This window comes from Salvelinus namaycush, chromosome 3, assembly GCF_016432855.1.
Source record: "Salvelinus namaycush isolate Seneca chromosome 3, SaNama_1.0, whole genome shotgun sequence".
In the NCBI taxonomy this organism is placed as follows: domain Eukaryota; kingdom Metazoa; phylum Chordata; class Actinopteri; order Salmoniformes; family Salmonidae; genus Salvelinus; species Salvelinus namaycush.
In genome coordinates, this window is record NC_052309.1 from 23,988,224 (window position 1) to 24,012,466 (window position 24,243).

The following is a 24,243-nucleotide window of genomic DNA, read 5'->3' on the forward strand; positions in this document are numbered from 1 at the left end:
CGTGCATTATCAGCATCAGTAGGGAGAAGACTACATCATAGAAGAAAACATGGGCATACCTCAGGTATGTTTTCTCCCCACGCATTGTATTCAAAACATCCATAACGACCTATAGGTGTACAGTGCATTCAGAAACTATTCATACCCCTTGACTTATTCCACACTTTGTTGTGTTAGAGCCTGAATTCAAAATTGATTCAAGAGATTCTTTTCTCACCCAGCTACACACAATACTCCATAAGTATTCATAAGTATTTCCATAAGTATTTCTCACCCAGCTACACACAATACATAAGTATTCACACCCCTTAGCCAATACATGTTAGAATCCCTTTTGGCAGTGATTACAGCTGTGAGTCTTTCTGGGAAAATCTCTAAGAGCTTTGCACACCTGGACTGTACAATATTTGCCCATTATTATTTTCAAAAGTCTTCAAGCTCTGTCAAATTGGTTGTTGATCATTACTAGACAACCATTTTCAAGTCTTGCCATAGATTGTCAAGCAGTGTCACGATCGTCGTTAGGTGATAGAGAGGACCAAGGCGCAGCGTGATATAAATACATCTTCTTTTATTTGAAGATGAAACGAACACTAATACAAACTAAACAAAACAACAAACGACCGTGAAGCTACAAAACGAAAGTGCAGACACAAGCAACTAACGTCAAGACATAGACAATTACCCACAACCTACCTAATGCCTATGGCTGCCTAAAATATGGCTCCCAATCAGAGACAACGATAGACAGCTGTCTCTAATTGAGAACCAATCCAGGCAACCATAGACTTACATAAACACCTACACTGAACACAACCCCATGAACTCTACAAAACCCCCTAGACAATACAAACACCCTAGACTAGACAAAAACACACAAACATCCCCCATGTCACACCCTGACCTAACTAAAATAATAAAGAAAACAAAGATAACTAAGGCCAGGACGTGACAAGCAGATTTAAGTCAAAACTGTAACTCGCCACTCAGGAACATTCACTGTCTTCTTGGTAAGCAACTCCAGTGTAGATTTGGCATTGTGTTTTAGGTTATTGTCCTGCTGAAATGTGAATTCATCTCCCAGTGTCTAGTGGAAAGCAGACTGAACCAGGTTTTCATCTAAGATTTTGCCTGTGCTTAGCTCCATTACGTTTATTTTTCTCCTGAAATACTCCCCAGTCCTTAGCAATTACAAGCATACCCATAACATGATGCTGCCCCCACTATTCTTGCAAATATGGAGAGTGGTACTCAGTAATGTGTTGTATTGGATTTGCCCCTAACCTAGCATTTTGTATTCAGGACAAAAAGTAAATGTCTTTGCCACATTTTTTGCAGTATTTCTTTAGTGCCTTGTTGCAAACAGGATAGATGTTTTGGAGTATTTATATTATTTTCACTCTGTCATTTAGGTTAGTATTGTGGAGTAACTACAATATTCTTGATCCGTCCTCAGTTTTCTCCTATCACAGCCATTAAACTTTGGAACTGTTTTAAAGTCACCATTGACATGGTGAAATCCCGGAGCGGTGTCCTTCCTCTCCGGCATCTGAGTTAGGAAGGACACCTGTATTTTTGTAGTGACTGGGTGTATTGATACACCATCCAAAGTGTAATTAAAAACACCATGCTAAAAGGGATATTCAATGTCTGCTTTTTTATTTTTACCCATCAAACAATATGTTTCCTCCTTTGAGAGGCATTAGAAAACCTCCCTGGTCTTTGTGTATGAATCTGTGTTGGAAATTCACTGCTTTGTATGTGTATGTTTTGTATTGTTTATAAAATATTTTAAACATCTATGAAAAAAATGAGGTACTCATTCAAAAATCATGTTAAATGCTATTATTACACACAGAGTGAGTCCAAGCAACTTATCATGTGACTTTGTTAAAGAAATGTTTACTCCTGAACTTATTTAGGTTTGCCATAACAAAAGGGTTGAATACTTATTGACTCAAGACATTTAACCTTTTCATTTTTAATTTGTAAACATTTTGAAAAACATAATTCTACTTTAACATTAAATCTCTATTTAATCCATTTTAAATTCAGGCTGTAACACATCAACATTTTGAAAAAGTCAAGGGGTGTGAATACTTTCTGAAGGTACTGTATATGCCTCACCACAATTCTCAGATCTACAGACAGTTCCTTGGACTTCATGGTCACAGGTGGACTCCAGTCAAGTTGTAGTGACATCTCAAGGATGATCAAAGGAAATTGGATACACCTGAGCTCAATCTGGAGTGTCATAGCAAAGGGGAGTGAATACTTATATAAATGAGATATTTCTGTATTTCGTTTTCAATAAATTTGGAAACATTTCAAAAAACACATTTTCACTTTGTCATTGTGAGGTATTGTGTAGATGGGTGAGAGACAAAAATCAATTTAATCCATTTTGAATTCAGGCTGTAACACAACAAAATGTTGAATACGTCAAGGGGCATGAATACTTTCTGAAGGCACTGTATGTAATATACAAAAGTGACAACAATGACAAATGAACACAATTAGGTTTGCGGGAGGGGTAGTGGTACTTGAACGTCTCAAATTTGATGGAGTAGGTAGATCCTCCCTCCCTTATGGTGGATCTCATTGACTGCTCATTAAGGCCCCAAATATATGTAGAGGTCAACCACTCTGCATAGAGGATGAGAATGTCACCATGCCTGATGTGGCTGTGTGCTGACTTTCTGTTCACACCTAAACGAACCTTGTTGTCGATATTTAAACCTAATACAATGCCAGCATTCATGTAGATCAGCAAATTGCTATCCAATACCTCCTCTTGGCATTGTATATCTTATCATTGTCAATTCTAATTAAATGAAAGGTTTGACGTGATGTCCGATCAATAACATCACCACACTTGATGTTTTGTCTTCACATTTAGAAAATTATAACAACTGTTCTATTACTGCACGTTCACTCTAAAGGCTGGGTGAAGTGTTGTTGACAGTTTAACACTGTTCTCTTGGCTTTGCCAAATAAACCAAAATACTGAATATTTACCAGAGATTATATATATTTGAGTTGATTTCAGATTTCTGTGTTGTCAACTCTCACCAGCAGACATTACCAATTAAACATAGCTGTCTTCCAATTAATTAGTATACTGTAGCATCAAGTGTTTTTCAGACCGCTAAAATGACTAGCAATTAGGTTCACAGTATCACCCACCTCCACAAACACCTTCAGAGGGATATTGTGAGGAGCCAATCCACACATAGGCCTACTGTATCTCCACAAAAGGGTGGTTTAACATAATATATAATCACTGGTAAAGATCAGTGATCAATAGAGTGATCAGCAGATCATCATTACAGACGTATTGTATCTTTATGATCCAAAAACGTACACTCTTAGAAAAAAAGGTGCTATACAGGGTTCTTAAGTTTGTCCCCATAGGGGATACATTTTTGATGCTGGGTAAAACCCTTTGCAGAGGGTTCTATCTAGATACCTCTATGTAGGGTTCTTCAAATAACCTGCTGTATATGGTTCTACCTAGAACCCTCTGTGAAGGGTTGTGCCTAGAACCATTTTGTCATCTAAAGGTTCTTCCTAGAACCGTCTATGAAGGGTTCTACCGAGAACCCTTTTATCTTTGGAGGGTTCTTCCTAGAACCTTCTATGAACGGGTATCACCCGTTAAATTGTTATTATTTATGACGATACATTACATACAGTGCATTCGGAAAGTTATTCAGACCCCTTGACTTTTTCCACATTTTGTTACGATAGTGCCTTATTCTAAAATGCTAATTTATAATAAGTATTCAGTATTTACATAAGTATTCAGACCCTTTGCTATCAGACTCAAAATCGATCTCAGGTACATCCTGTTTCCATTGATCATCTTTAAGCTGTTTCTACCAATTTATTGGACATGATTAGGAAAGGCACACATCTGTCTATATAAGGTCCTACAGAGAAAAACATGAGGTCGAAAGAATTGTCCGTAGAGGTCTGAGACAGGAGTCGAGGCACAGATCTGGGGAAGGGTATCAAAAAATGTCTGCAGCATTGAAGAACACAGTGGCCTCCATCACTCTTAAATGGAAGACGTCTGGAACTACCAAGACTCTTCCTTGAGCTGGCCGCCCGACTCAAACTGAGCAATCGGGGGAGAAGGGCCTTAGTCAGGGAGGAGACCAAGAACCTGATGGTCACTCTGACAGAGCTCTAGACTTCCTCTGTGGAGGTGGGAGAACCTTCCAGAAGGACAACCATCTCTGCAGCACTCCACATATCAGGCCCTTATGGTAGAGTGGCCAGACGGAAGCCACTCCTCTGTAAAAGGCACATGACAGTCTGCTTTGAGTTTGCCAAAAGGCACCTAAAGGACTCTCAGACCATGATAAACAATATTCTCTGGTCTGATGAAACCAAGACTGAACTCTTTGACCTGAATGCCAAGCGTCACGTCTGGAGGAAACCTGGCACCATTCCTACGGTGAAGCATGGTGGTGGCAGCATCATGCTGTGGGGATGTTTTTCAGCAGCAGGGACTGGGAGACTAGTCAGGATTGAGGGTAAGATGAACAGAGTAAAGTACAGAGAGATCCTTGATGAAAACCTGCTCCAGAGCAGACTGGGGCAAAGGTTCACCTTCCAACAGGCAACGACCCTAAGCACACAGTCAAGGCAATGTAGGGGCTTTGGGACAAGTCTCTGTATGTGCTTGAGTGGCCCAGCCAGAGCCCGGACTTGAACCCGATCAAACATCTCTGGAGAGACCTGAAAGTAGCTGTGCAGCGACGCTACCATCCAACCTGACAGAGCTTGAGAGGATCTGCAGAGAAGAATGGGAGAAAATCCCAAAATACAGGTGTGCTAAGCTTGTAGCCTGAGGCTGTAATCGCTGCCAAAGGTGCTTCAACAAAGTAGTGAGTAAAGGGTCTGAATACTTACAATTGGGGTATATATACTACCACTGGTGGAACCATGTCTTTGTCTCATGCAGCTGTGTGACCCAATGGGTGAATAAACTTGGTTTAAGCTTTACTAATCATCCGTGTGTTTTACTATGTTCATTTTGAACCTAACACCAAGAAAACCTGACGCTGTAATCGCTGCCAAAGATGTTTCAACAAAGTACTGAGTGAAGGGTCTGAATACTTACAGTTTGTAAATGTGATATTTCAGTTTTTATTTTGAATACATTTGCAAAAATGTTAGCTTTTTCATTATTGGCTATTGTGTGTAGATTGATGAGGGAAAAAAACTATTTAATCCATTTTAGAATAAGGCTGTAACGTAACAAAATGTGGAAAAAGTCAAGGGGTCTGAATACTTTCCGAAAGCACTGTAGATCATATTTGATCACCTGGTTATATCCTAACACAGTGGTTTTAGGAATCTCCTGGTTTACAGGCCACAGCAGGATTGCAAGTCACATTATGCTGGCTTTCAATGTTGTGTATAGTTCCTATTGGAACCCAGCCAGAGTTAGGATGTCCAACAAGAGAAATTGTTAATCACCCCCAACCTGCATTCAGAATGACTGCCAGGGTAGGGATGATTGAATACTGAGACTACGTCAATCACTTAAACTGGAACAACCATCTCAGTAACAGGTGCAATAAATCCAATTACTAATTGATTGGATTAGTTAGAAAACGGTATGTTATTCATATAAGTTTACCATATGACCAATCAATGTACATGCAAAAACACTGATATTACAGTAAATCAAACCATTTTGAAAATCTCCCTGCAATAGAGCATGCTGGGAAATATTATGTATGGTTCTATGTAGAACCCTTCTTTCATTCCAAATAATCCTTTTTGCCTTCCAAAGAATCATCAAAGAACCCTATCTTCCAAAAACAGTTCTTAGGATGTTAAAGGTTCTAGATGGCGCCGGAGGAGATGGCTGCCGTTTTATGGGCTCCGAACCAACTGTGGTATTGTGTGTGTTTTTTCACGTTATTTGTAACTTATTTTGTACATAATGTTTTGCCGCTGTCTCTTCTGGATATCAGGACAGCGATTACTCACCTCGTACTAGACAAAGATTTTTTATTTAACGAGTCGGATGCAAAGGATTTACTTCAGACACCCGACAAGACCCAAATCCCTGTGATTCGCATGAGAAAGAGACAGATATCGGGGACGTAGGTCGGGGTGCCTTGTAAGGATCCGACGGCGAGTGAGTAATCCGCCTTTACCATCAGTCCTATTTGCAAACGTACAATCATTGGATAATAAAATGGATGAGCTCCGATCAAGACTATCCTATCAACGGGACATGAAAAATAGCTTATGTAATAGCTTATGTTTCACCGAGTCGTGGCTGAACAATGACATGGATAACATACAGCTGGCTGGGTTTTCGGTCCATCAGCAAGATAGGACAGCTGCCTCCGGTAAGACAAGGGGTGGTGGTCTGTGTCTATTTGTAGATAACAGCTGGTGCACGAAATCTAATATTAAGGAAGTCTTGAGGTTTTGCTTGCCTGAGGTAGAGTATCTCATGATAAGCTGTAGAGCCACACTATTTACCAAGAGTTTTCATCTATATTTTTCGTAGTTGTCTATTTACCACCACAAACCGATGCTGGCACTAAGACAGCACTCAACGACCTGTATAAGGCCATAAGAAAACAAGAAAATGCTCACCCAGAGGCCGGGGACTTTAATGCAGGGAAACTTAAATCTGTTTTACCTAATTTCTACTAGCATGTTAAATGTACAACCAGTAGAAAAAAAACATCTAGACCACCTTTACTCCACACACAGAGACGTGTACAAAGCTCTCCCTCGCCCTCCATTTGTCAAATCTGACCATAACTCTATCCTCCTGATTCCTGTTTACAAGCAAAAACTAAAGCAGGAAGTACCAGGACTCGCTCAATAAGGAAGTGGTCAGATGAGACAGATGCTAAGCTACAGGACTGTTTTTCGAGCACAGACTGGAATATGTTCTGGGATTCGTCCAATGGCATTGAGCAGTACACCACATCAGTGACCGGCTTCATCAATAAGTGCATCGATGACGTCGTCCTCACAGTGCATACCCCAACCAGAAGCCATGGATTACAAGCAACATCCACACTGAGACCTGGCAGTGTGGTGCCAGGATAACAATCTCTCCCTCAACGTGATCAAGACAAAGGAGTTGATTGTGGACTACAGGAAAAGGAGGACCGAGCACGTCCCCATTCTCATTGATGGGGCTGTAGTGGAGCAGGTTGAGAACTTCAAGTTCCTTAGTGTCCACATCACCAACAAACTATCATGGTCCAAACTGTCGTGAAGAGGGCACGACAACGCCTATTCCCCCTCAGGAGACGGAAAAGATTTGGCATGGGTCCTCAGATCCTCTAAAAGTTCTACAGCTGCACCATCAAGAGCATCCTGACTGGTTGCATCTCTGCCTGGTTTGGCAACTGCTTGGCTTCCGACCACTAGGCACTACAAAGGGTAGTGCGTACGGCCCAGTAAATCACTGGGGCCAAGCTTCCTGCCATCCAGGACCTCTATACCAGGCGGTGTCAGGGAAGGCCCTAAAAATTGCCAAAGACTCCAGCCACCCTAGTCATAGACTGTTCTTTCTGCTACTGCACGGCAAGCGGTACCGGAGCGCTAAGTCTAGGTCCAAAAGGCTTCTTAACAGCTTCTACCCCCAAGCCATAAGACTCCTGAACAGCTAATCAAATGGCTACCCGGACTATTTGCATTGTCCCCCCAACCCCATTTTTACGCTGCTGCTACTCTCTGTTTATCACTTTTCCTCTACCTGCATGTACATATTACCACAATTACCTCAACTAACCTGTGCCCCCGCACATTGTTTCTGTACTGGTACCCCCTGTATATAGCCTCGCTACTGTTATTTTATTGTTGCTCTTTTATTATTTGTTATTTTTCCATTTTCTTTCTTTTTCATTCTTTCTTTTTTACTTCAGTTTGTTTTAGTAAATACTTTCTTAACACACATTTTTCTTAAAACCGCATTGTTGGTTAAGGGCTTGTAAGTAAGCATTTCAATGTGAGGTCTACACTTGTTGTATTCAGCGCATGTGACAAATAACATTTGATTTGATTTCAAAAGGGTTCTTCTGATCAAAATGGTTCTTGGTAGAACCCTATCGCTCCACAAATAACCCGTTTGGAACCCTAGTGTAGAGTTCCTCCTCCTGAACGCCTTCCTCAAACCAAAACAAAGTTTGAGATAAAAGCAGTTATTTTATTTTGGCCAAATGATATCAGCCAAGTCGATACACTGTTAAGAACACAGACACTGATGATATGGCACTGACCCAACATCAATGCAATTACATATTTCTGTCACATCAGCATAATGACCATATTCAAGACCACAAGCATTTTCTTCCTAATTTCTTTAAATTACACACAGACAGGAATTGATTGGTCCTCTATTGACCGTTTTTTTGCCCTTAACAATGCATTTTTCAAGTGTCAGCAGCAGCACTACAACAGAACTGTGCCTCAATATCCCAGACTGTGTTGAGCTCAGTTCTGGATGTCCACGGTCCATAACTGAACAATACAATTCACCAGTTTTCATGAATGTTGCTGCAGACCTTGAGGAGAATTACCCAATACCACAGGATGCTGCATTTACACTGGCTTGGACAACAAAAACAAACATGCCTCAGATAACTTTATCCCTTTGTGAACCATACTTAAACTGAATTACGCTGTCTGTGAAAATTGGCCCAGCAATTATGCCCTGTGATATAATCTTCCCTAAAACTGACCTTTGTACTTTCACATCTTTAATTGAACACATTAAAGATAGCGGCTAATGGTATTAAAACCTTTTCTAATTAGGGACCTGAGCAATGAGGGTTATTTTTCTCCCCTTCCTTTTGTTCTTCTGTTCCGCCGGTCGGTCTATTCCCTCCCTGCACACTGCCGCCTACAGCTTGTTAGATAAAGGCAGTGGTTGCAAGGTCAAGTTCACAGTGAGGAGGAATTGGCCACCATTCTGCATTAGCATAAATCCATGTAATCACAGCATTCAGCATCACTGTCAGGTGTGAGAATGTAATAATAAATGCCCCCCCCCCCAATGCATGGCTGGTGCAAACATGTTAAGGCGGTTTGCCTGTTGGGAGCATTCATTCATTAGATGTAGGATTTATATCATTTGGTCATGGAGGGAAATGGGATTGCATTCTGAGATTGATTTTAATTATGTGCATTTCCAGCAGTTTACCAATAACTTAAACCGAACTACACAAGTATCTAACAGAAGTAAATTATGTTCTGTATCCTATTTAAGTACTACACAGATTGGAAATGTCTTAATCTGTGCATGTGTATTCATGTCATATCTACGCTGTTTGTATTTGTGCGCAAATTAAAAGGTGAAAATGTTCAAACAATACTATGTTATTGTGTTACAATGAAACGGTCATGTATGGTAATGTATGTGCTATGTTGTGTATATTCTCATCAATGTCAACCTCTTGTGTTGTTGGGTTGCAGGCATTTTTTGTTCAAACATGGCTCAGGCTCCTCTGCTCTGTTCAGCGCTGCCAGTCAGAACTACCCTCTGACATCTAGCACAGTGTACTCCCCACCCCCACGGCCCCTACCCAGGAGCACCTTCTCCAGACCCATGTTCACCTTCAACAAGCCCTACAAGTGCTGCAACTGGAAATGCACTGCCTTAAGCGCCACCGCTATCACCGTAACCCTCGCCCTCCTGCTCACATACGTCATTGGTAAGTCGGGTATTTCTCCCTATCTATATTATCTATCTCTATATTTTACTGAACAATTTAGTACAGTACAATGTCAGACAGCATAACGTTTCCACTTGGAATTTCTTATTTTTTTGTCTCATCTCCAACTATTTGCCAGGGTTATTTTATTTCATGCAATAGGATGAATGCATTGTTTTGTGGGGGGAAATCCAGCCAAGTCGTTTCTGAGTCTGTAAGATAAAGGAAACAAACATTCCTTAAGTTCTATCAAAGGCAAATCATTTTTCAAGGTTTTGAAACCCATTAAACATGTAACGGTAGTTGGATTTGTATAATGATGTTGTTTTTGTACTGTAGCTGTCATAATAGTTGTGTTCAGAGGTGTCATCCCCATAGGGGGTACAGGGGCACATACCCCTTCACATTTCTCCCGTTACAAAAATATATATTTTTTATTTTTATTTGTTGTTGTTGTTTTTTTGTAATACTACTAGCCACCTACCAATTTCATGAAGTTGGCTTTATCTTGCCCAGATTGGGAACCTATCTCCCAACCTCATAACTAGCTACCAAGAAGCCATTACAGTCTATCAATCAAGTTAGAGTAGCTAGCTTGTCTAACTATCTTAGCTGGCATGCCGGCTGGCAAAGTTGGTTTACTTTAGAAAAGCAAGCATTAACTAAACGTACTGAATAGGACTCACATTTCTTTTAATCTTTTACTCAGATTTTAGCAGAGATGCAGAGAAACATATTTTATTTCTTTAAAATAACCAGGAGAATACAGACGTAAAATCAAATCAAATGTCATTTGTCACACGCACCAAATACAACAGGTGTAGACTTTACTGTGAAATTCTTACTTACGAGCCCTTTCCCAACAATGCAGAGTTAAAAAGTACAAAAAATAGCACACAAAAAAGGAAATAGTAACACAATATAATCACAATAACGAGCCTATATACAAGGAGTACCGGTACCAAGTAATTTTGCTGGGAGTACGAGGTAGTTGAGATGATTGAGGTAATATGTACAGGTAGGGGTAAAAGTGACTAGGCAATCAGGATAGATAATAAACAGTAGCAGCAGCGTATGTGAAGAATGTGAAAGTGTGTTTATGTGTGAGGTACAGTATGCTTACATATGCAGAAAAATATACATATTTTTACATAGAATTAAGCATTATGATTATGGCTTTATATTGCAGGGAAAAGCTGTTTCAGGTGTTTGAACATTTAAAAATTCTCCAACTATCCCTCCCCCGGACCACCCCCAGCCATCCTCACGTACTTTGTGCACCTTCAGAATTTTGGGGTGCATGTGTTCTTGTCCTTGTCCCATTGAAACTGTAAGAAGCAGTATTTGGACTAAGAGACAAGCAGAAAAGGACAGATAGACTGTTATGTAACAATACATTATGTAGCTATTGGTCTTGCTTAGCCTTTATTCCAGAGTATGACAAATACCATGTACCAAGTAGGTACATCAGTAGAGATAGTTACATAATACTTCCCACTGTTTCCAAGAAAATACAAAACAGTGCCAAAGTAAGTAATTATGCCATATAGCAGATGATTTTATACAAAGCACCTTACACCCATGCATGCATACATTGTACGTATGGGTGGCCCCGGGAATCAAACCCACAACCTTGGCGGTGCAAGCGCCATGCTCTACCAACTGAGCCATCCAGAACCAATTAGGTCTACCCCATAACTGCATGGACTTACTAGTGTACAGTACTGTGTAGTTACATATATTATTACACTGGTAGGCCTGTGTCAAGTGTAGCTGAATATTGGTATTTGATCAAGAGAAAGTGTTACTTTATTACAAACTTGTTTCTGTCAATATGTCCATTGTAGATCCAGATATCAATCAGGTCAAATTTGCCTACTATGTTCACTGACATTGTCAATAAACCATTCCATTGAAGAGACTCTAGATTTTGAATACCGGTAAGCCTTTGAGTTGGAACCTCTCATTCATTTCTCATAAGATGATCCTTACCTAGTGATCAGAGAGCAACAAAAGATTGGTCATTCAAGGTCCGTAGCCATGAATATAACATCTAAGCGTTGTCTTTAAGCCTGGTGTGGTGTTATTCTAGGACTGACTGATATTAATATGAGAGCATTGTAACCTTCGTGTGCCATCTTTATGGAAGGCTCTGACCCAGAGATGTCTGTGTGTTTTTCTTAATTGAGATGATGCCCTTAAGCTTCCAACAGTAGATCAATAAAGATCTTAGGAAATGCAACACAGAGCAAGATGGAAGACTCTACACCTCCAATTTTGATCCTCAGACTTGTAATTTACTAAATTGCATGACCATGCATTAACAGCCCTTTAATAAGGCCGCTTCAAAAGTAGCCATCAGCCCATAGCGAGGGATAGGGATTGTAAATCCCACTCTGTCTAACAAATGTTGACTGCATCTTAAAAGTTCTGCTTTATTATTCATTCTTCTACTTTAAATTCTACATTACCAATTTTGATTTGACCAAATAAAAATCTATATGGCTACAGTAGTAGGCTACATAAATAAAATGCTGAGTAATTTCCGGAGTTTGAAATATTGGCAAACAGCTTTGAAATTAGCTGCTATATGTTAATTCCTTCTAGTTATTAGGCAATCAGTCTAAATCGTAAACAACCAGATGTACTGTCATCACGAATAATGTTGCTATTGTACATAAAAATGTCAAATAAATAACAAAGGTGGAATATCTATCACCCACAAGTCTCTGCTCGGTGGTAAAACATCACAAATCTCAGTGAACATGGAAGGTGCCAGTCACCACAAATCACAGAAAACATGGCTCTCTCTGTGCCTTGACACAGGCCTTTATGGCTTTGCTTGATGGTACCATTGGTGTGATCAACCCTGTTATTTATTTATCTACTGTATTTATCTGTTTTGGTTAATGCTAGTCCAGACCCCAGAAGAGACATCAGCATGGTATTTGTTTGCTGTAGTCACAGCAGGACAGCACTGGCTGGGCTGGAGCAGTTTGCATTTCAGCGATTTGCTTTGTTTACTGCTGCGCATACATCCATCTCTTCAAACATGTTTTAAATGGACAATATTTGTCTTCATAAGACTCCATCCCAAGCACAGTCATACACATTTAGCCAAATCACATGGTGAATATATCATAATTTGTAACTGATTTTGCAAATTATTGTGATGTGTTCCAATTCTAGCACAAAATTAAAACAAAAGATAACACACTGGTGCTTGGGTAGGGCACGTCCCTCTTTATTCTCCACTTTTCTGAAGAAAAATGCATTGCTGTTTGAACAGAAAGCTTAGAAATCTAGTAGGTGGTGGGGCCAGTAACAATCCAGGACAATTTGCATTTGACAATTTGTAGACCCCCACCATCCAGCTATTTAAGCTGCAACTGAATTTTCCTTTGACCTCACACAACATAATGAGAGGAATGCCTCAAAGACAACGGTGACATGTCATTGTGTCATACTTAGAGAATGCACACAAGCCCCAGGGCGATGAATGAATGATGAGAGGAGAGAAACAGAAGTACATGCAGGCATACTGCTGATATAGCACGGTAAGCCACACTGTCTGATTCTGACTGGGAGTAAATACCAACTACTCCATTCTCCTCAGAAACACTCTTACTTCACTAAGGGGACAACCTGATGCTAATTAAAATACTCCAAAATGTCACCCACATACCCAGAGGTGATATGCGCTGAAGAGAAAGTTACCGTTGCCTGTCAGAATGCTGTCAATGCAGGAAGGAACAATGTCTCCCCTGCCACCTCAACCACCGCCATCACCACTTTCTCTCTCCTCTTCTGTCTCCATTTCTCTCTCCTCCTCTGTCTCCATTTCTCTCTCCTCCTCTGTGTCTGTGATTGAGTTATCCCACAGCGGTTCTTCTAACTGCAACACTTCACCTGTTTATTAGTGCAATAACTTATAAGCAATAAAACTCACCTACCTTTTGAGGAGTTGTTTTGGTATTGAGTAAAAGAAAAGCCCTAATGAAGTTTAGATATCTCTCTCCAAGGTGTATTGACAGACTGCGACTCAGAAAGGGGAACAATGTTCCTGGGAGAAAATTAAACGTTTAGATTTTTTCAGTTCATTAGGGCGCTGTAAAGGATAGCTGTCAGCTGTGGTATTGGTTTAACAGACTGAAAAGTGTTAGGATCAATAAGACTGAGTAATGTCAAAGGGTCAGAGTCAGAGTCTCTGTGTTGAAAGGGAACCGGGCAGCCATGGAATTTATGATTCCAGGCGACTTGCCTTGAAGGTAGCAGACCTTTCATGCCTCATTGTGATCGTATTGATCGATCCATTTTCTCTTCAGTATCTCATTAGTATTCTGGTCGCGGCTCTATAAACCAAACAATGCCCTTTTTGAAGAGAGCGGAGGCTGGGGTGCAGGGGGCAGGCAGTGAATTATTTCACCCAGTACAGGGAAGTTTAGATCAAGTGCCAATCTACTGGAACTGACACCTCTCCTGAAGCTCAGAAGGGACTTTGAGGACAGTAGGTGTAGGACTAATACTAATCACACTGGTATTAGGAAGTATCTTTTCCCCGTACTCAACCATGTTTAATGAACCTCGTCCTAGTATTGGTCAACAATAGAGACCGTAGGCAGAGGCTATATGTCATACTGAAACATGTTCTGGTAGTAATGAACACAAAAATCAATCTGCCATGATAATGTGGTAAGAATTACCTTAATCGGATATTTTTGCCACTCTGCCCACCAGAGCTGACTGGCTCTGGTTCAGTTCCTTAGAGAACACCTCTTTAACAGTACAAGGTGTCATACTAGCAGCCATATTGACAAAAAGAGCCAAGTATGTCTTACCTTTCATGTTTTGTCCTCTGGTGTCACCGTGCCAATGTGGGATCACACCTGATTAAGCAGGTCTTTACTTTCAGATGACTTGCTGCTAGTGTTACAGTAGGTGACTGTCACCCATACCTTTAATGCAACTCAATCCAATTCCATCCTCCTTTTTAAATTATAGTGGCAGAATTATTTTTGCTACTGGCCCTATAGTATACAGTGCCTTCAGAAAGTATTCACACCCCTTGACTTTTTCCATATTTTGTTATGTTACAGCTTGAAGTTAAAAGGGATTAATTTGAGATTTTGTGTTACTGGCCTACACTCAATACTCCATAATTTTACAAATGAATACAACATGAAAAGCTGAAATGTCTTGAGTCAATAAGTACTCAACGCCTTTGTTATGGCAAGCCTAAATAAGTTCAGGAGTAAAAGTTTGCTTAACAAGTCACATAATAAGTTTCATGGACTCACTCTGTGTGCAATAAAAGTATTTAATATTATTTTTTAATGACTAGCTCATCTGTACCCACACATAAAATGATTTGTACGGTCTGTCAGTCGAGCAGCCAATTTCAAACACAGATTCAACCACAAAGACCAGGTAGGTTTTCCAATGCCTCGCTAAGAAGGTCACCTATTAGTAGATGTGTAAAAAATAAAAAAGCAGACATTGAATATCCCTTTGAGCATGGTGAAGTTATTAATTACACTTTGGATAGTATATCAATACACCCAGTCACTACAAAGGTACATGTGTCCTTCCTAACTCAGTTACCAGAGACGAAGGAAAACAATCAGGGATTTCTCCATGAGGACCATGGTGACATTAAAACAGTTACTGTACGTATGTAACGATCGTCGTAATCCTCCTCCTCGGACGAGGAGGAGAGGCGAGAAGGATCAGACCAATATGCAGAGTGGTTAGTGTTCATATTTAATGAAAATAGACAGAACACTTAACATACAAAAACAACAAACGTGACAAACCGCAAACAGTCCCGTGTGGTACATACACAGACACGCGATACAACTACCCACAAAAACCACGTGAATCACCGGCTGCCTAAGTATGATTCTCAATCAGGGACAACGATTGACAGCTGTCTCTGATTGAGAATCATACCCGGCCGAACACAAACAACCCAACAAGAAAATAACACCTCGACAACCCACCCCAACTCACGCCCTGACCAACTAAATAAACACAAGAAAAAGGAAAAAACAGGTCAGGAACGTGACATAACCCCCCCCTTAAGGTGCGAACTCCGGGCGCACCAGCATAAAGTCTAGGGGAGGGTCTGGGTGGGCGTCTGTCCACGGTGGCGGCTCTGGCGCTGGTCGTGGTCCCCACCCCACCATAGTCAAACCCCGCTTCCTTGGCCTCCTCCCAATGGCCACCCTCCATGTCAATCCCACTCTACCAAAGGGCAGCACCGGACTGAGGGGCAGCACCGGACTGAGGGGCAGCACCGGACTGAGGGGCAGCACCGGACTGAGGGGCAGCACCGGAATGAGGGGCGGATCCTGGCTGGCTGGCTCTGGCGGATCCTGGCTGGCTGGCTCTGGCGGATCCTGGCTGGCTGGCTCTGGCAGATCCTGGCTGGCTGGCTCTAGCGGATCATGGCTGGCTGGCTCTGGCGGATCCTGGCTGGCTGGCTCTGGCGGATCCTGGCTGACTGGCTCTGGCAGCTCCTGGCTGGCTGGCTCTGGCAGCTCCTGGCTGGCTGGCTCTGGCAGCTCCTGGCTGGCTGGCTCTGGCAGCTCCTGGCTGGACGGCTCTGGCAGCTCCTGGCTGGACGGCTCTGGCAGCTCCTGACTGGACGGCTCTGGCTGGTCCTGGCTGGACGGCTCTGGCTGGTCCTGGCTGGACGGCTCTGGCTGGTCCTGGCTGGACGGCTCTGGCTGGTCCTGGCTGGACGGCTCTGGCTGGTCCTGGCTGGACGGCTCATAACAGACGGACAGCTCTGACGGCTCGGGACAGACGAACAGCTCTGACGGTGCTGTGCAGGCAGACAGTTCATACAGCGCTGGGCAGGCAGACAGCTCAGACACTGGCTGCGCTGGAGAGGAGGAAGGCTCTGACAGCGCTGGACAGGTAGGAGCAGCTGGAGAGAGAACCCGGAGAGACAGCCTGGTGCGGGGGGCTGCCACCGGTGGACTGGTACGTGGAGGTGGCACCGGGTATACCGGACCGTGAAGGAGGACACGCGCTCTTGAGCACCGAGCCTGCCCAACCTTACCAGGTTGAATGGTCCCCGTAGCCCTGCCAGTGCGGCGAGGTGGAATAGCCCGCACTGGGCTATGCTGGCGAACCGGGGACACCATTCGTAAGGCTGGTGCCATGTATGCCGGCCCGAGGAGACGCACTGGAGGCCAGATGCGTTGGGCCGGCTTCATGACATCCGGGTCGATGCCCAACCTAGCCCTACCAGTGCGGCGAGGTGGAATAGCCCGCACTGGGCTAAGCACGCGTACTGGGGACACCGTGCGCTTTACCGCATAACACGGTGTCTGACCAGTACGACGCCCTCTCACTCCACGGTAAGCACGGGGAGTTGGCTCAGGTATCCTACCCGGCTTTGCCACACTCGTGTGCCCCCCCCCCAAGACATTTTTGGGTCTGACTCTCGGGCTCCCAACCGCGTCGCCGCGCTGCCTCCTCATACCAGCGCCTCTCTGCCTTCGCTGCCTCCAGCTCCGCCTTGGGACGGCGATATTCCCCTGGCTGAGCCCAGGGTCCTTTGCCGTCCAGGATCTCCTCCCAAGTCCAGGAGTCCTGGGTTTTTTCCCACTGCTGTTGCCTCCCTTCTCCACTCCGCTTGGTCCTAGATTGGTGGGTGGTTCTGTAACGATCGTCGTAATCCTCCTCCTCGGACGAGGAGGAGAGGCGTGAAGGATCAGACCAATATGCAGAGTGGTTAGTGTTCATATTTAATGAAAATAGACAGAACACTTAACATACAAAAACAACAAACGTGACAAACCGCAAACAGTCCCGTGTGGTACATACACAGACACGCGATACAACCACCCACAAAAACCACGTGAATCACCGGCTGCCTAAGTATGATTCTCAATCAGGGACAACGATTGACAGCTGTCTCTGATTGAGAATCATACCCGGCCGAACACAAACAACCCAACAAGAAAATAACACCTCGACAACCCACCCCAACTCACGCCCTGACCAACTAAATAAACACAAGAAAAAGGAAAAAACAGGTCAGGAACGTGACAACGTAGTTTAATGGCTGTGATAGGAGAAAACTGAGGGTGGATCAACAACACTGTAGTTACTCCACAATACTAACCTAATTGACAGAGTGAAAAGAAGGAAGCCTGTACAGAATAAAAATATTCCAAAAACATGCATCCTGTTTGCAACAAGGCAAAAAGTAATACGGCAAAAAGAATGTGGCAAAGCAATTCACTTTTTGTCCTGAATACAAAGTGTTATGTTCAGGGTAAATCCAATACAACACATTACTGAATACCACATATGTTCAAGTCTAGTGGTGGCTGCATCATGTTATGGGTATGCTTGTAATCGGACTGCAGAGTTTTTCAGGGTAAGTAGAAATGGAATGGAGCTAAGTACAGGCAACATCCTAGAGGAAAACCTGGTTCACTCTGCATTCCACCAGACACTGGGAGATGAATTCACCTTTCAGCAGAACAATAACCTAAAACACAAGGTCAAATATACACTGGATTTGCTTACCAAGACAACATTGAATGTTCCTGAGTGTCCTCGTTACAGTTTTGACTTATATTGACTTGAAAATTAATGGCAAGATTTGAAAATGGCTGTCTAACAATGATCAACAACCAACTTGACAGAGCTTGAAGAAAAAAAGAAAAAAAAGGTAAATATTTTACAGTCCAGGTGTGCAAAGCTCTTAGAGACTTACCCAGAAAGACTCACAGCTGTAATCACTGCCAAAGGTGATTCTAACATGTATTGATTCAGTGGTGTGAATACTTATGTAAATTAGATATTTCTGTATTTCATTTTCGATACATTTGCAAAAATGTCTAAAAACATGTTTTCACTTTTATGCGGTATTGTGTGTAAATGGCTGAGATAAATTTAAAAAAACATGTTGAATTCAGGCTGTAACACAACAAAATGTGGAATAAGTCAAGGGGAATAAATACTTTCTGAATGCACTGTAAGTGCCATCACAACAGTATTGCTGTATCATGAATATTAATCTATTCATTTGCAAAGTGATACACTCTTAGAAAAAAAGGCGCTATCTAGAACCAAAAAGGGTTCTTCGGCTGTCCCCATAGAAAACCCCTTTTAAGAACACTTTTTGGTTCCAGGTATAATTATTTTGGGTTCCATGTAAAACCCTTTCAGTACAGTACTAAATACAGTATACAGTGCATTCGGAAAGTAGTCAGACCCGTTGACTTTTTCCACATTTTGTTACATTACAGCCTTATTCTAAACTGGATTAAATAGTTTTTTCCCCTCATCAATCTACACACAATACCCCATAATGACAAAGTAAAAATAGGTTGTAAGAAATTTTTGGAAATGTATAATTATATATATTTTTTACAAATATCACATTTACATAAGTATTCTGATCCTTTACTCAGTACTTTGTTGAAGCACCTTTGGCAGCGATTACAGCCTTGAGTCTTCATGGGTATGACGATACAAGCTTGGCACACCTGTATTTGGGGAGTTTCTCCCATTCTTCTCTGCAGATCCTCTCAAGCTCTGTCAGGTTGGATGGGGAGCGTCGCTGCACAGCTATTTTCAGGTCTCTCCAGAGATGTTCGATCGGGTTCAAGTCCGGGCTCTGGTTGGGCCACTCAAGGACATTCAGAAACTTGTCCCGAAGCCACTCCTGCGTTGTCTTGGCTGTGTGCTTAGGGTCGTTGTCCTGTTGGAAGGTGAACCTTTGCCCCAGTCTGCTCTGGAGCAGGTTTTCATCAAGGATCTCTCTGTACTGTGCTCCGTTCATCTTTCCCTCAATCCTGACTGGTCTACCAGTCACTGCAGAAAAACATCCCCACAGCATGATGCTGCCACCACCGTGATTCACCGTAGGGATAGTGCCAGGTTTCCTCCAGATGTAACGCTTGGCATTCAGGCCAAAGAGTTCAATCTTGGTTTTATCAGACCAAAGAATCTTGTTTCTCATAGTCTGAGAGTCCTTTAGGTGCCTTTTGACAAACTCCAAGTGGGCTGTCAGGTGCCTTTTACTGAGGAGTGGCTTCCGTCAGGCCACTCTACCATAAGGGCCTAATTGGTGGAATGCTGCGGAGATGGTTATCCTTCTGGAATGTTCTCCCATCTCCACTATTGCTCTGTCAGAGTGACCACCGCTCTGACCAAGGCCCTTCTCCCCCGATTGCTCAGTTTGGCCGGACGGCCACTTCTAGGAAGAGTCTTGGTGGTTCCAAACTTCTTCCATTTAAGAATGATGGAGGCCCCTGTGTTCTTGGAGACCTTCAATGCTGCAGAAATGTTTCGGTACCCTTCCCCAGATCGGACAATACGGACAATTCCTTCGACCTCGTAGCTTGGATTTTGCTCTGACATGCACTGTCAAATGTAAGACCTTATATAGACAGGTGTGTACCTTTCCAAATCATGTCCAATCAATTGAATTTACCACAACTGGACTCCAATCAACTTGTAGAAATATCTCAAGGATGATCAATGGAAACAGGATGCACCTGAGCTCAATTTCGAGTCTCGTAGCAAAGGGTCTGAATACTTATTTAAATAAGGTATTTATGTTTTTATCTTCAATACATTTGCAAGAATTTCGAAAAATCTGTTTTCGCTTTGTCATTATGGGGAATTGTGTGTAGATTGATGATTCTTTTTTATTCAATCCATTTTATAGTAAGGCTGTAAGGTAATTTTTTGGGGGGGAAAGTCAAGCGGTCTGAATACTTTCCGAATGCACTGTAAGTCAGTGGAAGTCACTTCAACTCTTACTACTGCAACTGTTCAGTTGTACCACTACTAAAGAAACGTGCTCTCACTGTCAACTGCATTTATTTTCAGCAAACTTAACGTGTAAATATTTGTATGAACATAACAAGATTCAACAACTGAGACATAAACTGAAGAAGTTCCACAGTCATGTGACTAACAGAAATGGAATAATGTGTCCCTAAACAAAGGGGGGGGGGGGTCAAAATCAAAAGTAACAGTCAGTATCTGGTGTGGCCACCAGCTGCATTAAGTACTGCAGTGCATCTCCTCCTCATGGACTGTAACCGATTTGCCAGTTCTTGCTGTGAGATGTTACCCCACTCTTCCATTAAGGCACCTGCAAGTTCCCGGACATTTCTGGGGGGGAATGGCCCTAGCCCTCACCCTCCGTTCCAACAGGTCTCAAACATGCTCAATGGGATTGAGATCCGGGCTCTTCGCTGGCCATGGCAGAACACTGATATTTCTGTCTTGCAGAAAATCACACACAACACAAGCAGTATGGCTGGTGGAATTGTCCTGCTGGAGGGTCATGTCAGGATGAGTCTGCAGGAAGGGTACCACATGAGGGAGGAGGATGTCTTCCCTGTAACGCACAGTGTTGAGATGCCTGCAATGACAACAAGCGCAGTCCGATGATGCTGTGACACACCGCCCCAGACCATGACGGACCCTCCACCTCCAAATCGATCTCGCTTCAGTGTACAGGCCTCAGTGTAACGCTCATTCCTTTGATGATAAACGCAAATCCGACCATCACCCCTGGTGAGACAGGAGAGCATTTTTTTCAGTGAATAGCACTTTTTGCCACAGTACGGACATTGCAATTTATTGCCCTGACCACATCTGCAGTCCTCTTGCCTCCTTGCAGCATGTCTAAGGCACGTTCACGCAGATGAGCAGGGACCCTGGGAATCTTTCTTTTGGTGTTTTTCAGAGTCAGTAGAAAGGCCTCTTTAGTGTCCTAAGTTTTCATAACTGTGACCTTAATTGGCTACCGTCCGTAAGCTGTTTGTGTCTTTTTTTTAAATTTAAATTATTTTTATTTTACCCCCTTTTCTCCCCAATTTTCGTGGTATCCAATTGCTAGTAATTACTATCTTGTCTCATCGCTACAACTCCCGTACGGGCTCGGGAGAGACGAAGGTCGAAACACAACCCAACCAAGCCGCACTGCTTCTTAACACAGCGCGCCTCCAACCCGGAAGCCAGCCGCACCACTGTGTCGGAGGAAGCACCGTGCATCTGGCTCCCTTGGTTAGCGCGCACTGCGCCCGGCCCGCCACAGGAGTCGCTGGTGCGCGATGAGACAAGGATATCCCTACCGGCCAAACCCTCCCTAACCCGGACGACGCTAGGCCAATTGTGCGTCACCCCACGGACCTCCCGGGCGCGGCCGGCTGCGACAGAGCCTGGGCGCGAACCCAGAGTCTCTGGTGGCGCCCACTGCGATGCAGTGCCCTAGACCACTGCGCCACCCGGGAGGCCCCTGCTGTTTGTGTCTTAACGACTGTTCCACAGGTGCATGTTCATTAATTGTTTATGGTTCATTGAACAAGCATGGGAAACAGTATTTAAACCCTTTACAATGAAGATATGTGAAGTTATTTGGATTTTTATGAATTATCTTTGAAAGACAGGGTACTGAAAAAGGGATATTTCTTTTTTGCTGAGTTTTGTACTACTAATAGTAACTCATTGGCTAATATGGTGGGGGAGGCAGCCAGTTCCATGTGATGCTTTTGGTCTGTGAACTGAACTGCGTTTAGAAAAATACTCATTGGATTCCCGGTCTGTTTGAAACAAGAGTGGTGTTGGATCCTGCACATCCAGCCCCCTGCTGAGAATCCAATCCAGCGCTTGCTTTTCATTACCCCTCCCCAAAGTCTTCCCACAGATCTCTGCAGGGCACCAATACAGAGTAATGCAAACTGATGCCCCCAGTAATCTCACTATCACATGGATAAAGCCCTGATTTGTAGCTACTTTAAGACAATGGTATCATCGTGGGGACCCAGCGTGGTAGGTCAACTGTTGAACATAACCTAATTTTGTCCTCCAAACACGCTGCTCATGAGTTTTGCGATTTCATTCTTTCTGGGCATACTCACTGGCTAGTTTAAAGTGTTGCCTGTCAAAGGAGAACAGCTATTGATAAAACATCATTGGGCGGTGTGATGCTTTAGGCATTTAGCTCTGGGTTTTCTCTACTTTATTCCTCTAAATTGGAATAAGACTCATCATAAATGTGCAGTGAAAGGTGCAAGTAGCTATTTATGTCTATTGTCCTTTAAAGGTCACATCTCCTACTGTCATGTATTTATGGGAAACAATATAGTTCTAAAATATACATGTTGTACTTTTACACCAGACTTCATTTGTCAACAGTATATTCGTTTTGGGTTGTGTTGGTGCATTGGAGAATAGTTTGCTTTGTTGATTTATCATTTATTTTAGATTTCCATTTATTTTCCTGTAGAGCAAAAACAATTGTAGTTTTTTTTATTTCTGTTTATTAGCAACAAGAGGACCATAATGTGATTATACGGTTCGGCCTGAATCAATTAACAAGTTACAAGACAATAGTTCAAAGCAGCTTAATAAGGAGGACACTACAGTTGCCTCCTGAGCCAAACATTCCCTCTCTTTCTTATTTACAGAGAATATTTAATCAAATTGTCTCTGCCTCATTATTGGCAGACCCCAAACAAAACTCTTATCTATTATTGTGGCGATATGTTTCTCTCTCAATTTCATTACAACTATACAGCTGTCTGTTTCTCTGGGTCACACCAAGTAGAAGACAAGAGTTTAATCTAATTCTTCCCTCTAAACTGCATAATCATTATGTGCATTATACATTTTAAAAGCAGGTACTATCAATTATTCTTCCACTGAATATGTAAAACAGATGCAAATTGGTGTGAACTACTTTCACTCTAATTAGGCATTCCCACTCAGCTGGCTGCTAAAAAAAACTATATTTTTCAACAGGCATTCTTTAAGACCTTCCGCCAATATGACTGGCCTAGCTGCGTTTTAAAGATAGATGAAAAGGAAAAGGCTTTGAAGCGGTCAGGGGTGAATTACATTGATCTGCGTATCTAAATGCTGCACTAGTGAGTGAATGGTTGTTATACAGAGCAGCACCTTTCCGAAACACACTGTCTCCACCATGGCTAATCAGTGCAGAGGAGTCCTGCTGGGTTAGTGGTTTGTTAAGGCTTATGAATCAGGTGGTATAGTAGTTAGCTGCTAATTATCCTGCTCTCCTCTCTCCATTTGGTAGTTAGGTCTTTCTGTTTTGTTCTGAAATTATACTGAACAAAAATATAAACTCAACATGTAAAGTGTTAGTTTCATGAGCTGAAATAAAAGAACCCAGAAATGTTCCATATGCAATAAAAGCTTATTTAAAATGTTGTGCACAAATTTGTTTACATCCCTGTTAGTTAGCATTTATCCTTTGCCAAGGTAATTCATCCACCTGACAGGTGTGGCATATCAAGAAGCTGATTAAACAGCATGATCATTACACAGATGCACCTTGTGCTGGGGACAATAAAGGGCCACATAACACAATGCCACCAATGTCTCATGAAATTGGCATGCTGACGGCAGGAATGTCCACCAGAGCTGTTGCCACATAATTTAATATTCATTTCTCTACCATATGGCGCCACAACTTCGCTGTAGAGAATTTGGCCGTACGTCCAACCAGCCTCACAACCGCAGATCACGT

General features: G+C 42.6%; 1 protein-coding gene across 1 annotated transcript in view; it reads left to right on the plus strand.

Moving 5' to 3' along the window:
* LOC120044278 (teneurin-1-like) overlaps window positions 1-24,243 on the plus strand; it is a 194,799-nt gene that overhangs the window by 59,181 nt on the left and 111,375 nt on the right. The window contains exon 4 of the mRNA XM_038988885.1: window positions 9,469-9,707. Coding sequence (XP_038844813.1) covers window positions 9,469-9,707 — 239 coding nt within the window. The remainder of the gene's footprint in view (window positions 1-9,468; window positions 9,708-24,243) is intronic.